At 36.8% G+C, this 23,116-nt stretch overlaps 1 protein-coding gene across 2 annotated transcripts in view; it reads right to left on the minus strand.

Moving 5' to 3' along the window:
• Positions 1-23,116, minus strand: part of LOC124721466 (serine/arginine repetitive matrix protein 2-like) — a 156,740-nt gene that overhangs the window by 20,268 nt on the left and 113,356 nt on the right. Inside the window, exons 8-10 of one of the 2 annotated variants that reach the window (XM_047246456.1) lie at positions 12,217-12,278; positions 12,033-12,122; positions 7,079-7,239 (exon numbers count right to left, since the gene is read on the minus strand). In XM_047246456.1, coding sequence (XP_047102412.1) covers positions 7,079-7,239; positions 12,033-12,122; positions 12,217-12,278 — 313 coding nt within the window. The remainder of the gene's footprint in view (positions 1-7,078; positions 7,240-12,032; positions 12,123-12,216; positions 12,279-23,116) is intronic. The other variant, XM_047246457.1, reaches the window with a different exon arrangement.

Raw genomic sequence — 23,116 nt, forward strand, 5'->3', positions numbered from 1 at the left:
ATCAACACTAAAAATAATAAGAAAAATGTAGATGGAGCTACACCGAGCCAGAAATAAGGCTCACATGCATGAATAATCATTGCAGTTTAATACTGTTTAGTAGTAGTAATGCAAAGCACGATAACTGTTTTCAATCCTGTCAAAAAGATTTGTAAGAAAAATAAAATTGTTACAGCGACCACTGAAGATGCTTTGAAATAAAGCAAAATGAGTTTGTTCTGAGTGACGCGATCACAAAAGTTGGAATGTAACCTACATTACTTTTTGAAAATAAGTCTGTATATGTTTCATAAAATCCAGAAAACGGTCACCAAGATCAGTAAGTATATTTATTTGCACCACTTCAAAATAACATCTGAAACAGCAGAAATGATGGCTGGAAGTCAAAAAACCAACTTTGCGCCCTTCTCTCTCTACTCACAAACAAATGCAAAGAGGAACAGCCATTGTGTCATCAACAACTATATTATTATCAATGTGTAAGATTTACTACCAAGAGCAAAAGAAATGACACTTGCACAGAGATTAATAAATATAATGAAGAAGGTACAAATGTTAAAATTTACGAAAACACAGTCTGAACAGCACTGCTTTTAACTTTTCAAGTATGAGGAAGTTCATGTAATCTGAGGGAACGAAAAAAGTTTGACAATGAGATAAGAAGGATGTGTACTGAACAATAGATGAAACCAATACTTTCAGAAGAAACCAACTAATAAAGTCAAAATGTCTGTTTAGTGTATGCATTTATCATTACTTCCCTTACAACACAGTAAATATGCTGTGGCCAGGAAACTTCACAGGACAAGAAAAACCAGTCCTAAATGCAATGTCACAAAAACCAGTTCTCATAACAGAACATTTGCATATAAGAAACATGCACATAAGCGTTTTCCACCTATCTAAAGCCTTCTATGGCTCTTTAAGTACTGTGTTGACTTCTGTCCACTGAATATAACCCCCCCCCCCCCTTTTTTTAAAGTGATCTTACACACACACACACACACACACACACACACGAATAAAAAGGTGCTACAAATTCACATTTTCCACTGTCTCCATATATAGATACTCTATGTGCCACTTTACAATGCACAGCAAAGAGAATTCGGTACTACTACTAGCCACAACTTTTTCTACAATTTTATCTCAGCACATTTCATAACATTTTATCCACTATGGATAGAATAATAAATAACTCCTCTTATCCTGGTAATAGGCTGACAGTAAAATTAATTTACAAGCAATTATGAGTAGCGATTCCCACATCTAACAAACAAATTTTCACAAGAGTAGTAGTCTGTCTTCTATTGGTTCCAAATTAAACATTTCAGTAATTCTATAACAGCTTCGCACTGAGTTGGTCAATTACAGCCAAGCAGCATATTTATGAATTCTCTCATTGCAGCAAACACATTCTGTCAAATCTCATTAATTCTAAAAAATGTTTCCAAACATTTTCACTTCCTGCATCCAGGAAAATTTTCATAATGTTCCCAAAATTTACTAACAGGTTATGTAAAATGTGTCACAGATTTCAGTGATAATAGTCTGTACTGTCTGGCATAAAACAGACAGGAAAACAATTATAACCAGATATACAAGGACAGTCATGTATAACTGTCTGCAATAGGGAGTTGCTTTCCACAGAAGCTAATGAACAATCAACAAGTCCTCTACAATAAGATTTGCAAATGTTCACATAATACACATACAAATAAGTAAAAAGAAAAAAGCTGAATCAAATTATTCAAAGATAGATATGCAGTATGAAACCACTATTAACTATAGTGTGGAGCTTATATTTAGAAAGAAAATGCCCTTTTCAGACTTCAAATACAGTTGTACTATGTTTCATTCTCTTTACAACAAAAATTAGCATTTAGAGAATAAGGTTCACATACAAGGAGATATAGTGTCATACTATCAATCAATAGTGTGCACTACAGCGACACAGCACATTTGCGGGAATTATTTTCAGTAACCTTCAAAAAGGAACTAATTAATATTTGCTTTGGTTGGAATGGTAGGCAGAGAAATCTCGTAGCAATTAAGCAACAAAATAAATCCATGTACCACCACACAGAAGTCCACAATTGTATCATTCCATCAGTGTATGAGGCAGCTTCCTGATAATATGGACACTGCGGTATGAGGGAGATTTTCTTGTCTACAAATAAAAAACACATTTGTGTTTTATGCCACAGATTACACTATTTAACAAAATCGGAAACTTTATAAAATGATGTGCAGCAGGAACATGCCAACAACAATTAACATCCCTCTGGCAATGTCACATGTAGTTTACGAATACTTCGCACTTAGAAGTGTCAGGCATATGTCATATACAGCAAAGTGAACAAATTTTGTAAGGGTTTTTTTTTGTTACATATTCAGCATTTGAGTGTAAAATAAAGTACTTTTTCTGTACAAAAAATTGCTGATAATTTAAGAGCCGTTATTCACACAAATCAAAAAATTACTGACAGCTGAAAGCAATGTACAGAAATACAATTATATTTTGTAATAGCAGTACACTACAAACTCCAAAGCTAGCAGTGCACAACTGTGTTGAACAGCATGTTCACAAAAGAGGTATTGTTACCTAAACATCTATTTGAAGAATGTTATTGGTTGTACAAAGTTATGATTCCTTGGACATCTGTTTATACAATATATGTATATGAAAAAAAGTTTACTGCGCAGTACATTGCACTAATTTAAAAATATCTCACAACTCTCTAACAAAAAAAAGAGCATAACAGTGGTAACAAATTATGCAACAAAAATCTGCATTTTATAATGCCTCTATAATTTTAGTTTATGAGAGTTACAACAATTTCAGTATTTAAAATACAAAAAGAATGAGTACTATGGCTTATTTAAACACAAGCTCATTTTCAAAGCTTCAAATTCACAACATGCCATTCACTTTCTGTGTTGTCAGCGACATAGTTGTTATTTACAGCTTTGTGCTTTAATGTGTAAAGCATAATATTCATATTGTCCCTGAACATGCAGACATACCCATTGAAATTTTGGCTGATTAGCCGAACACCCCTTTCAGCTAGCTGTGTATCCATACATCACTATATTTCCCTATCAAGAACACTGTATACAACCTTGCACTCTCTGGAACTATACACACTTACTTTATTCACATCAATAAAAATAAACTGTGCATAATAAGCTTAAGTTATATGAAGAAAATCTTACTCCTTAAGGAATGAGAATGTAACAAACATAAAGAATTGAAAGAATGGGAAAAATAGCAGCAATGTTTATGAAGGCTATACAGGGTTATTTTGGGAATGAAAAAATTTTAAACAGTAGAAAAAAAGAGGAAATAAAAAACAATTTATCTTTGCATTAAGGCTGTAAAGAAGAATCTACCTTGATGCTTTCCACTTTTTTCATTGTTTTTAATTTATGTCACTGTTGTGTGGAACTTTGCATGTTATAGTGAACTGTTATGATTTAATTTGCGAATCCTTGAATGAAATGTGGCAAAATTTTTATAATACTGCAGAAATGTTCACCTACTAAAACACTAAACAGATACAATAAAGTTACCTTAAATGGGCTGTTGTTTGTGACCTACATCAAAATTTTGGTAGATGGTACAAAAACAGTAAGACAAGGTCTTTTCTACAACTATACGCAAAATGCTTCTCCACAGAGAACTGATATTCTTCAATTTTTTGAAGAACTCTGTATCCTTTCCAAAGAAAATACCTGTTACTGGCATGAAGGAGACGACTGCTTCAGATGCAATTCAACATACATTTAAGGAATAAAATAGACATATTCTGATGAAATGAATGAGGTCATCAATGGTCACACTTACCACAGTCACCTCAATGCATACTGAAATCTACGCTTCATGATATTTTTACCTCTAACAGCTCAATGGAAACCTTTGGACATCTGAGCCAAATGCCATGTAAATTGTTAAATTTTCAGAAAGTCACCCAATGGAAACTTTCTCTTATTGCATTTAAGCACCTGTTTGCTCTCAGAGATTGCAACAATACACTGTCATGTTATCGAGAAATCTGCAATCCAGAAACACACAACCATTTGGGTACTTTAATTAAATCTTTAACTCTATCTACACTACAAATATTCTTCCATTTCATAACTGGCACCAACTGGACGGATTACTATACCCCTGAAATACATAATGCTAGCCTAACCTATACCTGCTCACTTACTTTTTTCACCTGAATTTTACTATCAGCAAAGCCATCCTGGTATAGGCAATACTTTTCATGGAATCTTATTTATAGTGGAATTTGATTGATTCGAACTGTATCCAGTTTACAGACCCAAAAGTGCTACATGCTCACCCATCAAAAATTACTGCAATTTTGTTTTCCTAATATATCACTCATCAGCTAGCAACATGATCATCAACTATTGATGCACTGGAAACGCAAAGAACGAAGTGACAACTACTCACATCTGAAAGTAACAGGTCCCTGCATAAATTAAGGAGGTCCAATATATCAAATACAGGCTCTTATGAAATATTATATGAGACTTAGAACTTAGTGGTCGGATGACTACAACAGGGACAGAAAGTAGCTACTAAATAAGTTACAGAGTGTCTGGAGAATTCGCAACAGACATCCCTTCCAAGATGAAGATAATCTACAAATAAGTTATAATATGTATAATATGGAAAAAGGACTACTGTGAGAATATACTGTGGCAAAGTGCATAATTTAGAAAAATTAACTGAACAGAAATTTTAAAATAATAGAATACAGAAGAAATGAATGGGATGGTAGGATATGGAGATGCAAGTAAAACAAAAATTGACTTGCTTTAAATTTGTTAGTCATGACAAAGCTGTCATTTGTGGTTTCTCAGTTCACATTTTATGAAGCTATAACACTGTTTAAAATTTACAAATCCTTTGGTCTGAAACAGGTTGAGAAATGCGTATTCCTTATTGTTACTAATAAATACATGCATTTTCAACATAATTTTTTTTACCATGAAGAGAATTTGTTAAACAATTTGATAAAAATATATAAGTTAACAATGGATAAAACATTTCAACATTCATAGTGTTGTGACAACTTTTAACTTCTTTTTTTTAATGGAATGCTTGTATGTGTTTGTTTTTATACATACTGTGGCAGACTGACATTTCTTGCTTATGTAACTCCTGTACTTTTCTGACAAAGAACAATGAAATAACAAGAAAAAAAGAGTAAAATTAAAATAACAATTTACAATGACTAGAACACAGACTAAGAACATTGTCTTGTAAGATTTACTCTACTCAGTCTTAACATCAGTGCAAAGAAGAAACTTATTTGAAAAGAGTTTTCTTCTGAAACTTAGCAGGTAACATGTTGTATTTGAGCCAAAACAAAAAAACATTTTGTAGCTTCCACATATCTGCCAACTAATTGTAACTTAAAAATGTATGTACATCCCTTTATTTATGTAACAAAGAGAGAAAAAATAATTAAGTTGGACTTATGTTGTTTGAAGTATGACACTCAGCACCAATCTGAATGGAAAAACTAATCTCTGCATCAGAGTATATCAATTTAATTTTGTTTGCTGAGTCAAATGTAGTTATATTGTTATCTATGTAAATCAATGCATGAGGCAACAATGTATGTTCTGAAAGACAAATTTTCTAAATTTATTTTAACTTTTATCCACACACTGCATAACTAAGCAACAATAGTGCATGCTATCCAATCAATGCATGAGGCAACAATGTATGATCTGAAAGACAAATTATCTAAATTTATTTTAACCTCTATCCACAGACTATATAACTAAGCAACCTTAATTCATGCTATGCATGTCCACACATAAGCATTCTACTCTCACTCTCAGACTCATTCAACATTCAGAAAGACAAAAATTATGCAGTTATTGAGTTAAACTGTATGGACTATCTCATTATTATTATTATTATTATTATTATTATTATTATTATTATTATTATTACTACTACTATTTCCAAGTGGTTCTGTGCAGTAACCCATTTTACATGCAAGCATTTCTCAATAGCAACTTCAGCTTACATTCTCCATCCTTGTTCTTTCATTAAAAATATTAATAATAGTAGGGCTCAATTTCTCAAATTTTTGCTGTTAGCACCTTGATCAAAGCAATGCCGGATTTATGCTACATCAATGATAATATATGAAGAAACCTTTTGTATAATTCAGATCTGAAATTAATTCAATATTAATAATATACCTGAACAACATTTTTCTCATCAGAATCCTAAAGCACTTTTCAAACAATGAAGCTTGAGCCAAGCAGTTACTGGAGCAAATGTTCAATATTTGCATATATGCTCAGTCCTTGCATGGTAAGGATACAGAAGCTACTGTTTAATGTCACTGTTGGTACTATCTTTTCTGTAGCTGAACTCGACAATCTAGTCATAAATTTATTACTATTAAGCAACCAAATGCATGCCCAACAGTGAAATCAGATTATGTTAAGAAAACAATGTGACTGATCAGGTAATGTCATGGAGAATAAAAATATTCAGCACTCAGTTCTCAAATGTACTAGCAGATAAAAAAATTCATGATAAAATATATAGGGCAAATGCAACATGAGCAGCTCATTAAGACCTGCATCACACGAAATCAAATTACAATCTCATTTTAATCTGAATGTGTAAAGCATTTCAAAGAAGATTCTTTTACAGTCCAATCAAGGACAGTAAACATGTCCTATGTACACTTTTAAATCGAGCATTTTCTTTATGAAACAACAGACATACAAGAAAAATTAAATCTCCTGCTGCACTTTGGTTCAATGTATCTCATAATGATGATTGCTTTTAAGATGAACATTTTTACAGCTGTGGCAGGCTACTGCACAGGAATTAATTAAGTGATAAACATCTAAATTAATAAAACTTAAATGTTCAACAGGTGGAATGCGCAATATTATCAACAAAACAGAGTAAAAAGTGTAGCTGTGAATAGTTCAATGCATCAGTTTACATTTATGCAGCAGGTGATGAAAAATAATTGTAACCATACTCATATAGGCAACTGCTCCGTTGTATACTGAAAAACTTTACCTTATGACCTTTCTCAGATGAAACAATCACACTGCGTTTAAGCTTCACCTTACGATAACCTCTTCGTCTTGAATGGGAATTCTGTGTGTCCCAGCTACTACTAGGAAGGCCAAGGCGTAAGTGAACAGGTACTTTTGATGGAGAGTGTTTATCCTTTTTATCTGTAAACAAAGGGTGCTTTGTAAGTTCATATTATGTGCTTAAGAAAATAAGATTCCACAGCTTGTCATTCACAAATAAATGTAAAAATATTCAGGTATCTTTACCCTACATCATCATCATCATCATCATCATCATCATCACCACCACCATCACCTCCTAATTACATTAGGTCATTCCAATCTATTCTTAAAGTTTATATTTAAAGCCCCACACTCACATTCCTAAACAATGTAAAAACTACTGTTAATATCATTTAAAATATTTCTTAAAATCTGGTGTCAGTTTTTGTCTATGGGAGATTAAAGAATGCATATGTACAAATATATATATGTATGAAATGGTAGTGTGGTGGGAAGCAAGACAGACATGAAATAAATGGAAACACTTGCAACTGAAGTAAGAAGTGTGAGATAAATATTAAACAAGACCATATACATCACCTCTTCTCTTAATGTGTGTGTGTGTGTGTGTGTGTGTGTGTGTGTGTGTGTGTGTGTGTGTGGGTGGGTGGATGGGTGGGTGGGTGGGTATATGAATGAGAGGTAGGGCAGGAGGAGGAAGATGAGGGAGAGTGAGGTATGAACCCATGCTATTTTGGACAGAGATAAATGTCAACTAGAGAACACAAACAGGGAAGGAGCAATCCCTAAGATGGATTTGCACTAATACAAAAATACAAGTGACATTTTGTGTGAGATGGTGCTGTAAGACAGGAAAGAACAATAAGAAACTTGGCAAGAGAAGGAAATGAAAAGGAGGATAAAGGACTGTCAAAATAAACCCATCGCAAAAAAAAGTGGCTGTGTGAGTAGCATGAGGTATGTAATAGTGCATCCACAGAATACACACTTTGACTGACTGAAAGTCAAAGAAGTTCAGACACTGCTACAAACGTGGTACATTGGTTGGTTGGTTTGGGAGAGGAGATCAGACAGTGAGGTCATCGGTCTCATTGGATTAGGGAAGGAAGTCGGCCATCGGCCATACCCTTCCAAAGGAACCATCCTAGCATTTGCCAGGAGCAATTTAGGGAAATCAGGAAAACCTAAATCACGATGGCCAGACACGGGATTGAACCGTCTTCCTCCCAAACGTGGTAGGCACTGACTATCAGGGCCACTAGATACTGATTTGCAGGCAATTATACAACTTTTCCCAAGAGAGGATGAGGAGGAGATTAGTGTTTAACATCTCATTGACATCAAGGTCATTAGAGATTGAATACAAGCTCAGATTAGGGAAGGAGGAGAAGGAAACTGGCCATGTCCTTTCAAAGGAATCATCCTGGCATTTGCCTTAAGCAATTTAGGGAAATCACGGAAAACCTAAATCTGGATGGCCAGACGCAGGTTTGAACTGTCATCCTCCTGAGTTTGAATGATGTAGCCATTGGGTCACAGGTTTTCTATCCCTAGAGCCATACAGTTACAAACATTTAATACCTTCAAGAAACATACAGCAGACTGTTAACTGATAATTTTCAAAAATAAACAGGCCTTATAATTCAACATAGAATTAAGACTTTCATTTTACACCTTTTGCACCCTGTTATTCATCTTCGACCAACAGACATTTTTTCTCTTTCATGTTGCTATAATGGATTTAAGAGTATTCAGAAAATAATAAAAACCTGCTGGAACTTCGTTAAAACATATGCCAGGCATGAGAATTCTAACAAGTGTCAAGATCATTCCCCAGATCACTTATTTGCAGCACACAACCTACTTTAAACAGCAAACTATAGTGCTAACAAAATTTAGAATTTCATGTCAACCTACACACCAGAAGTACACAGAAGAAAATGAAACACTATGTTAAGCACTAAGCAGCTGCATTTTAAAAATAAAGCTTTTCTGTGCATTGCACTAAAGAATCACACTGTAACTGAACAAATATACGATAAAATGAATGTAGCTACTGGTTTCTTACAATACCCAAAACTGGGCACCAACTCACCTGAATGGTGAAACATTCATGATAACAGGGGGGGGGAACACACATTACGACAATCACTTGTGCTACATGTCTGCGAGACTTTGGAGTTTCAAAAATAATTTAATTAAGGTCACATAAAAATGCAAGGAATCAAACTAGTGTGTTTATGATGCAGAGCAAGTTGCACTTGGTAATGGACAGTCCTTGGTGAAATAAAAAATATGGAAGGATAAAACGTAACAAAACACTGTGTATTGAGGCACTGAGAGATCAATGGGCACATAAACAAAGGTGTAAACTTTGCTAAGCTTTTGGATGATTTTCTCCTACACAGCTAACTATACAATACACACACAAACACATGCATGGCAACATTGCCCAGTCAAACTACTACTGCTGAAATACATACACTAGATTCATAGCTGAAGAGAAAAATAAATTAACTGCCAAGGCCTTAAGAGAAAGGCATCACTGTTAAACCTGGTCCACTACTAGATATCCTGCACACTCTCTTCCCACACACCCAATATTCCAACTTAAGCTGCACACTACCTTTCATCTTACCCTGAAATAAAGAATTTTACTCCCCAAAACCTTTTCCACATCTTTCACAGTAGAATACCTCTGACCATCCAACCTAAAAGACATTCTTGTCTCTTCTTATGCCATTCTTACATCCAAACCCTTACCACATGCTTACATCTGTGTGAAAGATCTAAGTCGAAGACCTGTTACATGCACCCACCAAATACTCCTGTCACAGGTATATCCTACCCCGTAGGAGGCAGGGTCACCTGTGAATCCAGTCATCGTATACCAACTCTGTAGCAATTTTTCCACAGGTTTTCACCAAACTGGTGCCAAAGGCTACATTTTATACCCAGTGGTAGAGCATGCCATTGAGAACAACACAGCCATCTTTAATGGCAGCTCAACAATAACAATCCAAATCATGTGTCCCTCCCCCACAGTAGCACAATCACTGATTGTATATCAGACCATTGTGTACTTTGTAACAAAGATCAGACATAATCTACCACAGACTGGTTTCTCTTACACATAAGCAATGCTCACTTTGAGTCATTTGTCTCTAAATACTTTTTTCTTGCCCTAGAAGTGTACGTTCTTTTCTTTCCTCTGTAATGCTCTTCAACATATTCATATGTTGGTTGCAGGTCAGACTGTCAAGTTCTGCATTTAGGTTGCAAAATCTTGGGCAACCCTGAATATTGTAATAAATGTCCATTTTCTAGAGATAATGAATGTTAAACATGTTTATCAACTACATATAAATAGTTACCAAGTGTCACATCATGTAACTGAAATATATACCAAACCCCAACAACAGTTCTAACCTTCACAAATAATGAAACGAGTAAAGCTAATAACTCATCATACAACTCAGGCACTGAGTGGCTGATCCATGCATAAACGAAACTGAAAATTTTGCTATCTTTTAATGTACTCCCTGTGTGTGTGTGTGTGTGTGTGTGTGTGTGTGTGTGTGTGTGTGTGTGTGTGTGTGTGTGTTTTCAAAATTAGTTTGGAACTGACACTCAGGCAGGCACATGTGGAGGTGTGGAACAGATTTGCCACATCCAGTACAGAACAAATGTGTAATCTTACATTTCATTCAACTTGGTCAAGTTGGCAAATTATTTAATGTACAAAGATGGAACGTGCATTAATTTGTTCTTGAAGAGATGCACTACATTTCCAATTAAGTTTCATTTATGACAGTAAATTTTTAAGATGAAACATGTAAAATTTATAAAAATGTATTCTTATATTGCTGATGACATTACTAAATTTCTGATATGCAAAATTTTTTTTGTTATTGAAGATAGGTGAACACATTATGCAAACAAAATCTCATGAAAAAAATCATATTTTCAATCCCTCCACACTAGAATTCTGTAAATGATGTGTAACATGAAATAATTTGGATTAAAGATTATGCATGATGCGCCACTTGCAAGAGCTAATTTGGCATATTTTTTTGTTTCATTACTAGAAAAAGATTGCTAGATTTGTAATTAATATGTTACCATCACGTGACAAACAACAGGAGCAACAAATAACAACTCCAACAGCTGTAAGAAATGAAAATAAACAAAATCACACAAGACAGCAAGCAGCCTGAAAATGAAGCATTTGAGTAATGCAAGTGGGGAGTGTTGTTGTGATAGGAGTGAAAATTTGGCAACCACAGGTCGTTGCTGTGGCTAAAGGTCTCTTGAGATCAGCCAAATGTGTGCCATGGCCCCTCAAGTGCTTCACACCAGTACTTCCTTAGTAAAAGTCAGTTATAAAGTAATTATGAATAGAGTATAGGTATGTAGTTAGCTCTGAAGGAGAACATCATCCCAAAGCTTATCATGTTTTCAGTCGTGTTATATTGACCACTCAACTCTTCAGCTATAGAGTGAATTACAACTTTTACTCCTTTCATTATTTACATTCCAGAACTCCCCATTAATATCTTTAATCCTCATGTATTGAACGAACTTTTGATTTGACTAAGTTGAGGGAGATGAAGGGCGTAATGGTAACATGTGTAATGTGATATCAGTAACACACCAACAGGTAGATTTCTCAAACTTAATAGGAAAAACTGATTGCTGCAAGATAAATTCTGACAAAAATAATGTAAATGGAAAATGAAAGCAAGGAAACTAGCAGACATCTGTATATGCACACTGAATCAAAATGGTACCCAATGCTCGTTACTTCCCTTTAAAATTCTACAATAATAATATCAATATGTAACATACTGTCTAGCAGTAAGGAAGTTAGCAGCTCACTTAGGAATACTATGGGATAACCTAAATACTGCTGGCATAATAAAATTCATTACCCTTTGGTATGGTGACACTGAGGCTCACAACATCCTGATCTTCAGAAGGGGGTGACTTCAGAACCATAACTCTTCGTCCATCTGTTTTGTCTTTTGGTAAGAAGACATTTATTAGACAAACACCATGTATTCTTTATCTGTTTTTCTTTATGAAAAAGAAATTGTTACACACTGAGTTTCTTACCTCTTTTCTGCAGCTCTCTGTCACATGATTTGCGTTCACTGGCCTCTTTCTTGGCAGTTTTGCTAAAATTTAAACAAAACATGCATGATTGTGATACCACCTTAAAATATAGTAGGTTCAATCTATCACTATCCCCAACACTATATCAAGACAAATAATTTTGTTTTAAAAGTTTCACTTATATTTCTCAATGATGCTTCAATGATAAGTTGTTACAAGTTCCTTACAGATATTAATTAAAAACAGACTGTCACCCACCTTACCCATTCCATTAAATTTTTGGAGTGCATGAACTCTTATTATTATTATTATTATTATTATTATTATCATTATTATTTCTTCAGAGTGAGCCAACAGATTGAATCTACAGTACTTGTTCAGTTGTTTTAAACCACAGGTACACGAGCAGCACACATGTTGGTCAGTGGCAAAGAGTACGCATAAATTGAAACTGTTGTTATGTGGCCGATCCATGATGGGATATCAATGTGCCAATATTAGCTGCACTGTAGAAACAGTTTCTTATAGAAAGTGCTGGATTCCACGATTTGTCCAAGTGAGAATAGCTAATTAAATTCTTCACCAAATGAATTTCAACTTCATTTGCCAAAGAATTTAATTAACATAGACAGCTGTTGCACCCTGGACAAATCATGGAATCTGCCATTTTCTTTAATAAAGTTGTAAATATGTTGCTGTAGTGCAGCTACTAATGATGCACTGATATTCCAGCATGGATCAACCATGTAGCCACAGATTCAATTTATGCATACTCTTTGCCAATCACTGTCTCTGGCACTTGTATATATGTGGTTTAAAATTACAGTACGATTATTTAGTTCCAATCTGGACAAAAGGTATATGACCAAAATACCAGAAGAAGAAGAATTCATGTGGATGCACTCCCGAAATTTGATGGATCAGTTAGTCTCTCATGAAAACATCAAGATGTGCATTCAGCTACTTGTTAGCTGCCTCTACATAATTATGATGGATTTAAAGGCAAAACAAAAATAAACCTTGATATATCTTTACTTTTCCATCTCAATTGCATTGCAATAAATATGAACAGGTGCCAATTGTTTCAGCAAGAGTGCAGTTCTGTGTCGAAGTACTTCCTGCTGTGGGAGAAATATATACTAGGAATCTCTCCTAAGTGTCATCAGGTGCATTTTATCTGGTGTTTTGAGATGTTTTCAATTCCTTTTTTTCAATGGGTAGCTGGAGTGAGCCCAAAAAAATACTGCTCAACATGTCTTTTGCACGACACTCAGTGTTGACAGAAAGTGTCAGTTTGTTTCTCGTTACAAACGAAATGATTTTTAAACTGAAATTTTATGTGCCCATTCAATAAGGCATCTCAAATTACAAGGGTCACTCCAAAAGAAATGCACACTATTTTTTTTTTAAATCCATCTTTTGTTCTACATGTTTAAAGTTTTACAGTGTGTAGATACATCCTTTAGGAACAATATTTTCATTTCTCCACATAATTTCCATCCCTCTCAACTGCCTTATCCCATCTTGGAACCAGCACCTGTATACCCGAACAGTAAAATTCTGGACCAACCTGTTGGAGCCACTGTTTGGCAGCATGCACAAGGGAGTCATCATCTTCAAACCTTGTTCCACGAAGAGAGTCTTTCAGTTTCCCAAAGAGATGATAGTCACATGGAGCCACATCAGGACTGTAAGGCGGGCCTTTCAGTGTTGTCCATCAGAGTTTTGTGATCGCTTCCATGGTTTTTTGACTGACATGTGGCAGTGCACTGTCATGCAACAGCAAAACATACTGCTTTTTCTGATGTGGTTGACCACGACTCAGTCGAGCTTGAAGTTTCTTCAGTGTCATCACATAAGCATCAGAATTTATGGTGGTTCCACTTGGCATGATGTCCACAAGCAAGAGTCCTTTGGAATCAAAAAACACTGTAGCCATAACTTTTGCAGCAGAAGGTGTGGTTTTGAATTTTTTCTTTTTTTCTTGGGTGAATTTTCATGATGCCACTCCATTGATTGCCTCTTCGTCTCTGGTGAAAAATGATGGAGCCATGTTTCATCACCTGTCACAATTCTTCCAAGAAATTCATCTCCACCATTCTCGTACTGTTCCAAAAGTTCGCTGCATACCGTTTTTCTTGTTTCTTTGTGAGCCACTGTCAACATCCTGGGAACTCACCTGGCACAAACCTTTTTTAACGCCAATACTTTCAGTATTCTGCAAACACTTCCTTCCTGTATCCCAGCGCAGCTTGACAATTCGTTCACTGTGATGCGTCTGTCAGCAGTCACCAATTCGTTAACTCTTTGCAAATTGTCTGGAGTGTGTGCAGTATGAGGCCTGCTGCTGTGAGGACAATCCTCAATATTGCCGTGCTCCCTTTCATCATGTAACCTGCTTGCCCACCAACTAACTGTACTGTGATCGGCAGCAGCATCTCCATAATCTTTTTCAACCTCTTGTGGATGTTTCCACTGTCTCGTTTTCACAGCACAGGAATTCTATGACAGCAAGTTGCTTCTGATGAATGTCAAGTGTAGCAGCCATCTTGAAGACATACTGTGACGGTGCCACTCACGGGAACAGGTTGAACTAAGTTTAAAAACAAGTGGGAAGGATGTATCTACACACTGTTAAACCTTCACACATGCAGAATGAAAACTGTATTTTTACAAAAATTGTGTGCATTTCTTTTAGAGTGACCCTTGTAGTTTAGTGCAATATTCATGTTATCGATATGGTAAACCATCAAGAATAACAAATATTCCAGCAGTGACTGAGCAGTGCTGCTGCATGGCTGTAGTGGTTGGCTTGGACCTAGGCAGTGCTGTCGCTGCTGGAGAATTGGGTGTTGTTCATGTTTTACTGTCCCTGTTAGTACCTATTGATAAAACAAATATCACACTAGACTTCTTGACGACTGCTCTATTGAATACACACAAACAATTATGCTTTAAAAATAATTTTGTTTGCAATGGGAAACAAGCAAATACTTTCCATTGACAGTGAGTGTTGAAAGAAAGATGTGTTGTGCAGTATTTGTCTGGGCTGACTCCAGCTACACATTGCACAACTAAACTGGAAATCTCTGTCTAAACACCAAAGGAAGTGCTCCTGATTACTATTAGAAGAGGAAAAATAAAGAACAACCACTTTCAGTCACAATCATAATTTTATTTCAACACACGATCCATTTTGAACCCTAGGGGCTCACCTTCAGGTGCTACAACAGTCTACATCAATTTTTTTTCGGTATGATAATGACAGAAGCTGAACACAAACTGAAGACGTGAATTGAGGTTTATGCTAGGGAAGGCAATGGACTAGTCTAGTCCAAGCAGCAGTGTTACTTATACTGCTATGATGGTGTAATGGCTAACACCTATGCCTAGTAAGCAGGAGACCTGGGTTCAAGTCCTGGCCGTGGCACAAATTTTTATTCATTACTTGCACTTCTATCATAATCGTGGATAAAGATGAGATTCATACGTCTCAATGAAAATTTAATTATCCATTTTTTTTCAGATTTAGGTTAATTCTGGTCCTGGTAAGATTACAACAGTATATTACAAATTGGCACATTGTGAATATAAATTAACAAAACTAAAACATATCAAAAAATAACTTACTGTTTCCAGTAGTGGATACATGTTTTTGAAGCACAGTGTGGGTAAACATATATATATAATAGAGGGAAACATTCCACATGGGAAAAATATATCTAAAAACAAAGATGATGTGACTTACCAAACGAAAGCGCTGGCAGGTCGATAGACAAACGGTTGTTGCGAAAGCTAGAATTTTGTGTGTATGTTTGTGTTTGTTTGTGTGTCTATCGACCTGCCAGCGCTTTCGTTCGGTAAGTCACATCATCTTTGTTTTTTTATATATATATATATATATATATATATATATATATATATATATATATATATATATATATATATATATATATATGCGCTTCGTCAGGAAAGAGGGACATATGTCTGCTTGTGCCTGTATATGTGTGGATGGATATGTGTGTGTGTGTGTGCGCGAGTGTATACCCGTCCTTTTTTCCCCCTAAGGTAAGTCTTTCCACTCCCGGGATTGGAATGACTCCTTACCCTCTCCCTTAAAACCCAAATCCTTTCGTCTTTCCCTCTCCTTCCCTCTTTCCTGATGAAGCAACCGTTGGTTGCAAAAGCTAGTATTTTGTGTGTATGTTTGTGTGTCTATCGACGTGCCAGCGCTTTCGTTTGGTAAGTCACATCATCTTTGTTTGTTTATATATATATATATATATATATATATATATATATATATATATATATATATGTGTGTGTGTGTGTGTGTGTGTGTGTGTGTGTGTGTGTGTGTGTGTGTGTGTGTGTGTGTGTACTTTCCGTTCTACAGCAAATTTGTGAACACAATTTAAAACAAGTCAAAGAATTTCAAATGTAAAGCTGCAAAGCAATTAAAGTATTAATTATACAGAAATATTATTCGTACAACAAACATTTGTCAATATATCAAATGTGGCTGTACATTATCAAATGGCTGCACTATTAAATATTTGTTTCTTTAGGGAAAAATAAACTTCTAATTACTGAAGAAACTGTAGCTGATAAACTTCATCTGTTCATTCACCATGTTTTCAGAAGATCTTTCCTTGTGTGACATTATTTCGAATTGTTCTAGCAGATCAAGTTTTGATCATGGTTTACTGTGTGGAGTACAGTTAGCTGTTGTGCATCTCACTTCATCTGTGTCTGTTAAGGTGCATATGGTTACCTATTGTGGTTTTGTCAAATTGGTTGAGTCTAAAAGCATCAATGGGTTCTTTGTAGCATGTATGGAATGTTTTTCCTGTTTTGTCTTTGTAAAATGCAGGGCAACTGCTACATTGTAATTTATATATTCCACTGTGTTCTGTTATAGGAGTGTTTCTGTTTACTGTGTGACATAAGTGGTGTCCAAATGTGTTGATTTTGGATGAGGACATTTTTATACTGGTTTTTCTAAATAAGTTGGCAATATTTTTGTGATACTGTATCTAAATAGGTGTGTGAAGATACGCATTGTGGCAGTTGTTATTGCTGTGCTGCTTCTATTACTGATGTTGGCCTGTAGTTTTTGGAAAGTTTGTCAATAGATTTTTCTGAATACCCCATTATTTACTGCAATTGCTTTAATCGTGTCAGTTTCTTGTGTTAATGTTTTGGGTATCACGTTCAACAAGTTTCTAAAGGCACCATACTCATTTGGGTGTTTGGATGGTGTGATGATTTGTGTATCGTAATATCAGTGTAGGTTGGTCTCCTGTAAATATAAAAATTATGTTCTTGCTGTTCATTAACAGTAGTGATGTCTAAGACATTTATGGATTGCTCTGTTTTTGGTTCAACTGTGAACTTCATTTTATTGTGGAGTGAACTGAATAATGTAACAAGTTCAACTTTTGTGTCATCAGACATAAGTAGTGGTTCATACACAGATTTTATGTAATAGACAATTTTTTCAGCAAGTTTAATTTTCCCTTCAAAACATTTATTTTTTTAACTGGTTGATGAATATGTCAGCCAGGAGTCTTGACATGCTGTCACCCATAGCTAAACCTTCTTGCTATTGGTAGATTTTATCATCAAATGAGAAGTAGTTAAGTGATAGTACTAGTTCAAGCAGGTAAAGTCCACAATTGAACATTAAACAAATCAACATAATAGAAAGTAAAACAGATCAGTTAGTAATGAATCTAAATGATACTGTATATGAAACGCAACCTGTTATATTATGCTTCACTGAACACCATGCCACTAGTGGAATTCACATATTGTGCATTGGTAGATTCTGTTTAACATCTCGTTTTTGCAGACCACTCATGGAGAAAGGCAGGGTAGCAACTTATGCTAGAAATAATGTATTGTTTAGAGCCCTAGACTTGAGTAGTTTTTGTGTTGAGCGATATTTTGAAGTGTGTGGCACAGAACTGACAGCAAATAATACATTAGTTGCCATATTATCAATTAACAGGGCACCTGTATGGAATCTTTCTCAAACACTGTGAAGTAGTTTTGTCAAAATTGTACAAAAAATCTCAATACTATTATTAGGTGACTTTAATGTAACTTTCTTGGCTGAAACTAGTAACAGAGCAATTGATGAGTTCTTAATATTTAGCGCAAGAAGTAGATGTTCCCACTAAGGTGACTGACCATTCTAGTACTTTAACTGATATTGTTTTTGTTGATAAGTCTAGGCACAACAGCTTGACAGTTTGTCAGGTCTTAAATGAACAATCAGATCTTGATACTGTAATTCTTACTGTCCTTCAGTTCAGTCTTAATTTAAAATCAAAACCTGCCTGGAAAACATTGAGGTTAATAAACAAAGAGACAATGGAGACATACAGACAGAAAATACAACTAATAGACTGGTCTGAAGAATATAATGCAGCAGATGTTAACTCAAAAGTTTGGTGGATTTATTAATCAATCTAAAAGTCTTTCTGAAGAAATGTTTTCAAAGAAAAACAGTTAGTTGTAACAATAAACTTACACCATGGATTATTCTGGCCATAAAAATCTCATATAAAACAAAAAGGCAATTGTATGCACCAGCTAGATTGTAACACAATTCTGAAATGATGAGGCAATATAAAGTGTACTCTAAGATATTAAGGTATGAAATACAAAAACCCAAAACGATGTACTTAAAAGAGGAAACTGATAAATCTAATAACAAAATGAAGACAATATTGAAATATGTGAAAAATGAGGCAGGGAATAGTTCAGCTGCAAAAGAAATGATTGGTCTAAGAAATGATTGCAGTAAAGTAGATTACCCTGAAATGGAGGCTAATATTTTCTACTATTACTTCATAACTATTACAAATCCAGCAGCGTGCTTGGGTTCTGTAAATAAAGCTATAAAATTCTTACTTACACTTGAACTAGCAAAAGAGATGAGATGCATTTTTGGAAAATGACAGTGAAGGAAATAGAAAAAATAACTGTCTTTAAAAAGTAAAAATTTTGCTGCTACAGAGAAATAAGTACAGTCCTCTGCCATATTTTAATATGTCACTTGAGGAAGAAGTAGTCCATGACAAATTAAAATATGGACTTATAAAGCCAGTTTATTAGAAGTGAGAAAAGGCAGATGCTACAAACTATCGACCAATTTCAGTACTCTCATTTTTTATAAGGTATTGGAGAAACTGATGCACAGCAGAATCATTGAGCATCTTATAAGGGAAACTCTGCATCACACCCCCCTCAGATTTAGTGGTAAGAGGGCCCAGTGGACAGTCCATCAAATACTGAACAGAGATCAAGCATGAAAACAGGAAGAAGGTATACTGAACTGTGAAAAAAAAGCAAAATAGGAACAGTGAGTGGTCCAAGCCCAAGAAGCGCAATAAAGAGCAGCCTGACAGAGCAATGGCATCGTGGTTATGTGGTCATGGTGTTGGACTGCCAAGTGGGAGAGTTGTGTTCAAACCTCCCTCAGCCAATCTCCCCCCCCCCCCCCCCCCCCCTGCTGTTTGCTGTATTCAAATTTGTGTCTGTGTCATGGTGTAATATCCATTTGCAACAGCAAGGTGTAAGGAAGGGACCCATAATGACTGCTGATTATGCACAACTACTCTATTAGTAGCCGAAAGGAAGTGGCTCTCAAACGGGAATTGCAAATGTTTGATGACAAGGTGACAAGTCAATCGAATCCTCCACACAGCATTAGTGACAGTACATGTGTCATACGATAGGGATTTCTCACCGACACACCTAATTTGTATGCCTGGTAAGTGAGTGAGACATACCTCCTTGCCCAGTTTAGAGGAATGTGAATGTGATCACTCCCAAAGAAATGATGAAAACATTTGTTACATAAGCTGCAACAAATGAACACAAAAGTTTCACGAGCACACAGTTTCTCTGTGCTCTGTCAAAACATGTTTTTTAATGTTTTTGAAGTTGCGTTCTGTTTTGGAAATTTTTACTCTTGAATTCCTTTTTGTAACATAGTTCACAATCATTTATTTGTTGTTTTCATTTATATGAGACGTCTATGTGGTATCTCACCTGCTCTCACCATTTATCACATTCACTTGTTACGGTAACATGTTCTTACCACGTGACTCATATCCTACAACCAATGTATACTATGACAGCTGCTAAGGCTACAAGAAGAGAACAAATATTTCAATGACCAGACGTACAGTTCATGATAATGTGAAAAAAATAAATAAATAAATAAAAATAAATGGTGTGAAGGAGTTTGAACACGGCTCTGCCAATTTACAGTCCAACACTATGACCACTTAACCACGATTCCACAGCTGTTTGTCTTCCCTCTATACGGCACCTGTTAAGCTTCAAGAATTCACTGTTTTTATTTTGCTTCTTTTTCACAGTTGAGCATACCTTCTTCCCATTTTCACGCTCAATGTGCGTCCAGTTTTTGATGGGCTATCCACTGGGCCCTTCTTATCACTAAATCTGAGGGGGAGGGGGAGACTGACGGTGAGTTTCCCTTGTTAGTAAATACACTCCTGGAAATGGAAAAAAGAACACATTGACACCGGTGTGTCAGACCCACCATACTTGCTCCGGACACTGCGAGAGGGCTGTACAAGCAATGATCACACGCACGGCACAGCGGACACACCAGGAACCGCGATGTTGGCCGTCGAATGGCGCTAGCTGTGCAGCATTTGTGCACCGCTGCCGTCAGTGTCAGCCAGTTTGCCGTGGCATACGGAGCTCCATCGCAGTCTTTAACACTGGTAGCATGCTGCGACAGCGTGGACGTGAACTGTATGTGCAGTTGACGGACTTTGAGCGAGGGCGTATAGTGGGCATGCGGGAGGCCGGGTGGACGTACCGCCGAATTGCTCAACACGTGGGGCGTGAGGTCTCCACAGTACATCGATGTTGTCGCCAGTGGTCGGCGGAAGGTGCACGTGCCCGTTGACCTGGGACCGGACCGCAGCGACGCACGGATGCACGCCAAGACCGTAGGATCCTACGCAGTGCCGTAGGGGACCGCACCGCCACTTCCCAGCAAATTAGGGACACTGTTGCTCCTGGGGTATCGGCGAGGACCATTCGCAACCGTCTCCATGAAGCTGGGCTACGGTCCCGCACACCGTTAGGCCGTCTTCCGCTCACGCCCCAACATCGTGCAGCCCGCCTCCAGTGGTGTCGCGACAGGCGTGAATGGAGGGACGAATGGAGACGTGTCATCTTCAGCGATGAGAGTCGCTTCTGCCTTGGTGCCAATGATGGTCGTATGCGTGTTTGGCGCCGTGCAGGTGAGCGCCACAATCAGGACTGCATACGACCGAGGCACACAGGGCCAACACCCGGCATCATGGTGTGGGGAGCGATCTCCTACACTGGCCGTACACCACTGGTGATCGTCGAGGGGACACTGAATAGTGCACGGTACATCCAAACCGTCATCGAACCCATCGTTCTACCATTCCTAGACCGGCAAGGGAACTTGCTGTTCCAACAGGACAATGCACGTCCGCATGTATCCCGTGCCACCCAACATGCTCTAGATGGTGTAAGTCAACTACCCTGGCCAGCAAGATCTCCGGATCTGTCCCCCATTGAGCATGTTTGGGACTGGATGAAGCATCGTCTCACGCGGTCTGCACGTCCAGCACGAACGCTGGTCCAACTGAGGCGCCAGGTGGAAATGGCATGGCAAGCCGTTCCACAGGACTACATCCAGCATCTCTATGATCGTCTCCATGGGAGAATAGCAGCCTGCATTGCTGCGAAAGGTGGATATACACTGTACTAGTGCCGACATTGTGCATGCTCTGTTGCCTGTGTCTATGTGCCTGTGGTTCTGTCAGTGTGATCATGTGATGTATCTGACCCCAGGAATGTGTCAATAAAGTTTCCCCTTCCTGGGACAATGAATTCACGGTGTTCTTATTTCAATTTCCAGGAGTGTATGACATCCTCAGCAATAGCCAGTTTTGTTTTTAGATAGGAGTATTAACAGAGGATGAAATACACACATTTGTTGACAATGTTTTGGAATTCATAAATGACAATGTGATGACAGTTGGAATATTTTGTGACCTGTCAAAAGCTTTTGACAGTGTTAGGTACAGTATTCTCCAGAATAAAGCCAAAACCTTAGGAATGAATGGAACAGTAGCCAAATGGCTCGAATCTTTCCTGCATAGTAGAAATCAGAAGGTAATCATGGAAGGAATTCACTCTGGCAATGTATCTTCAGACTGGGCCTCCACTGCCATTGGGGTGCCCCAGGGCTCAGTATGGGGTCACCACTCTATCTAAGATTTATAAATGATTTCCCACTACGTGCAGAACATGGAAAGGTCACAATATTTGCTCATGACACCAATATATTAGTTAGTAACCCTTCAGGAAACATGTTAAGTGAGGTAGTAAGGAAGACACCTGCATATGTGGTAAATGGATTTTAAATTAATGGTCTTTCAATCAACCTAAAAAAATACAAATTATGTTCATTTCTCCTCTAATACTAATGTTGCAGAAAAAATAAATCTAAAAATGGATCAGCCCAAGACTCAAAGGTTGAGTCCTCCAGGATTTTGGGTGTGGATATAGACAGCAAACTGAAGTGACACTTCCATTTCCACAACCTGTGTGTAAGATTAAGCAAAGCAATATTTGCCTTAAGAATTATATCTGACAGTAGGGAGCTCATACTTTGGTTATTGTCATTACTTATAACATATGGCATAGTATTCTTGGGGAAAAAAACAAACATTAGCAAAAAAAGTGTGTTCTATGTACAGAAGCGAGCTATAAGAATTACGAGTGGAGTCTATCCTAGGCACTCATTCAGAAATCTGTTTAGAAATCTTCAAAATTTTGCAACAGCTGTGCAATCTATTTTTCCCCTGAT

Source organism: Schistocerca piceifrons, chromosome X (assembly GCF_021461385.2).
Source record: "Schistocerca piceifrons isolate TAMUIC-IGC-003096 chromosome X, iqSchPice1.1, whole genome shotgun sequence".
Classification (NCBI taxonomy): domain Eukaryota; kingdom Metazoa; phylum Arthropoda; class Insecta; order Orthoptera; family Acrididae; genus Schistocerca; species Schistocerca piceifrons.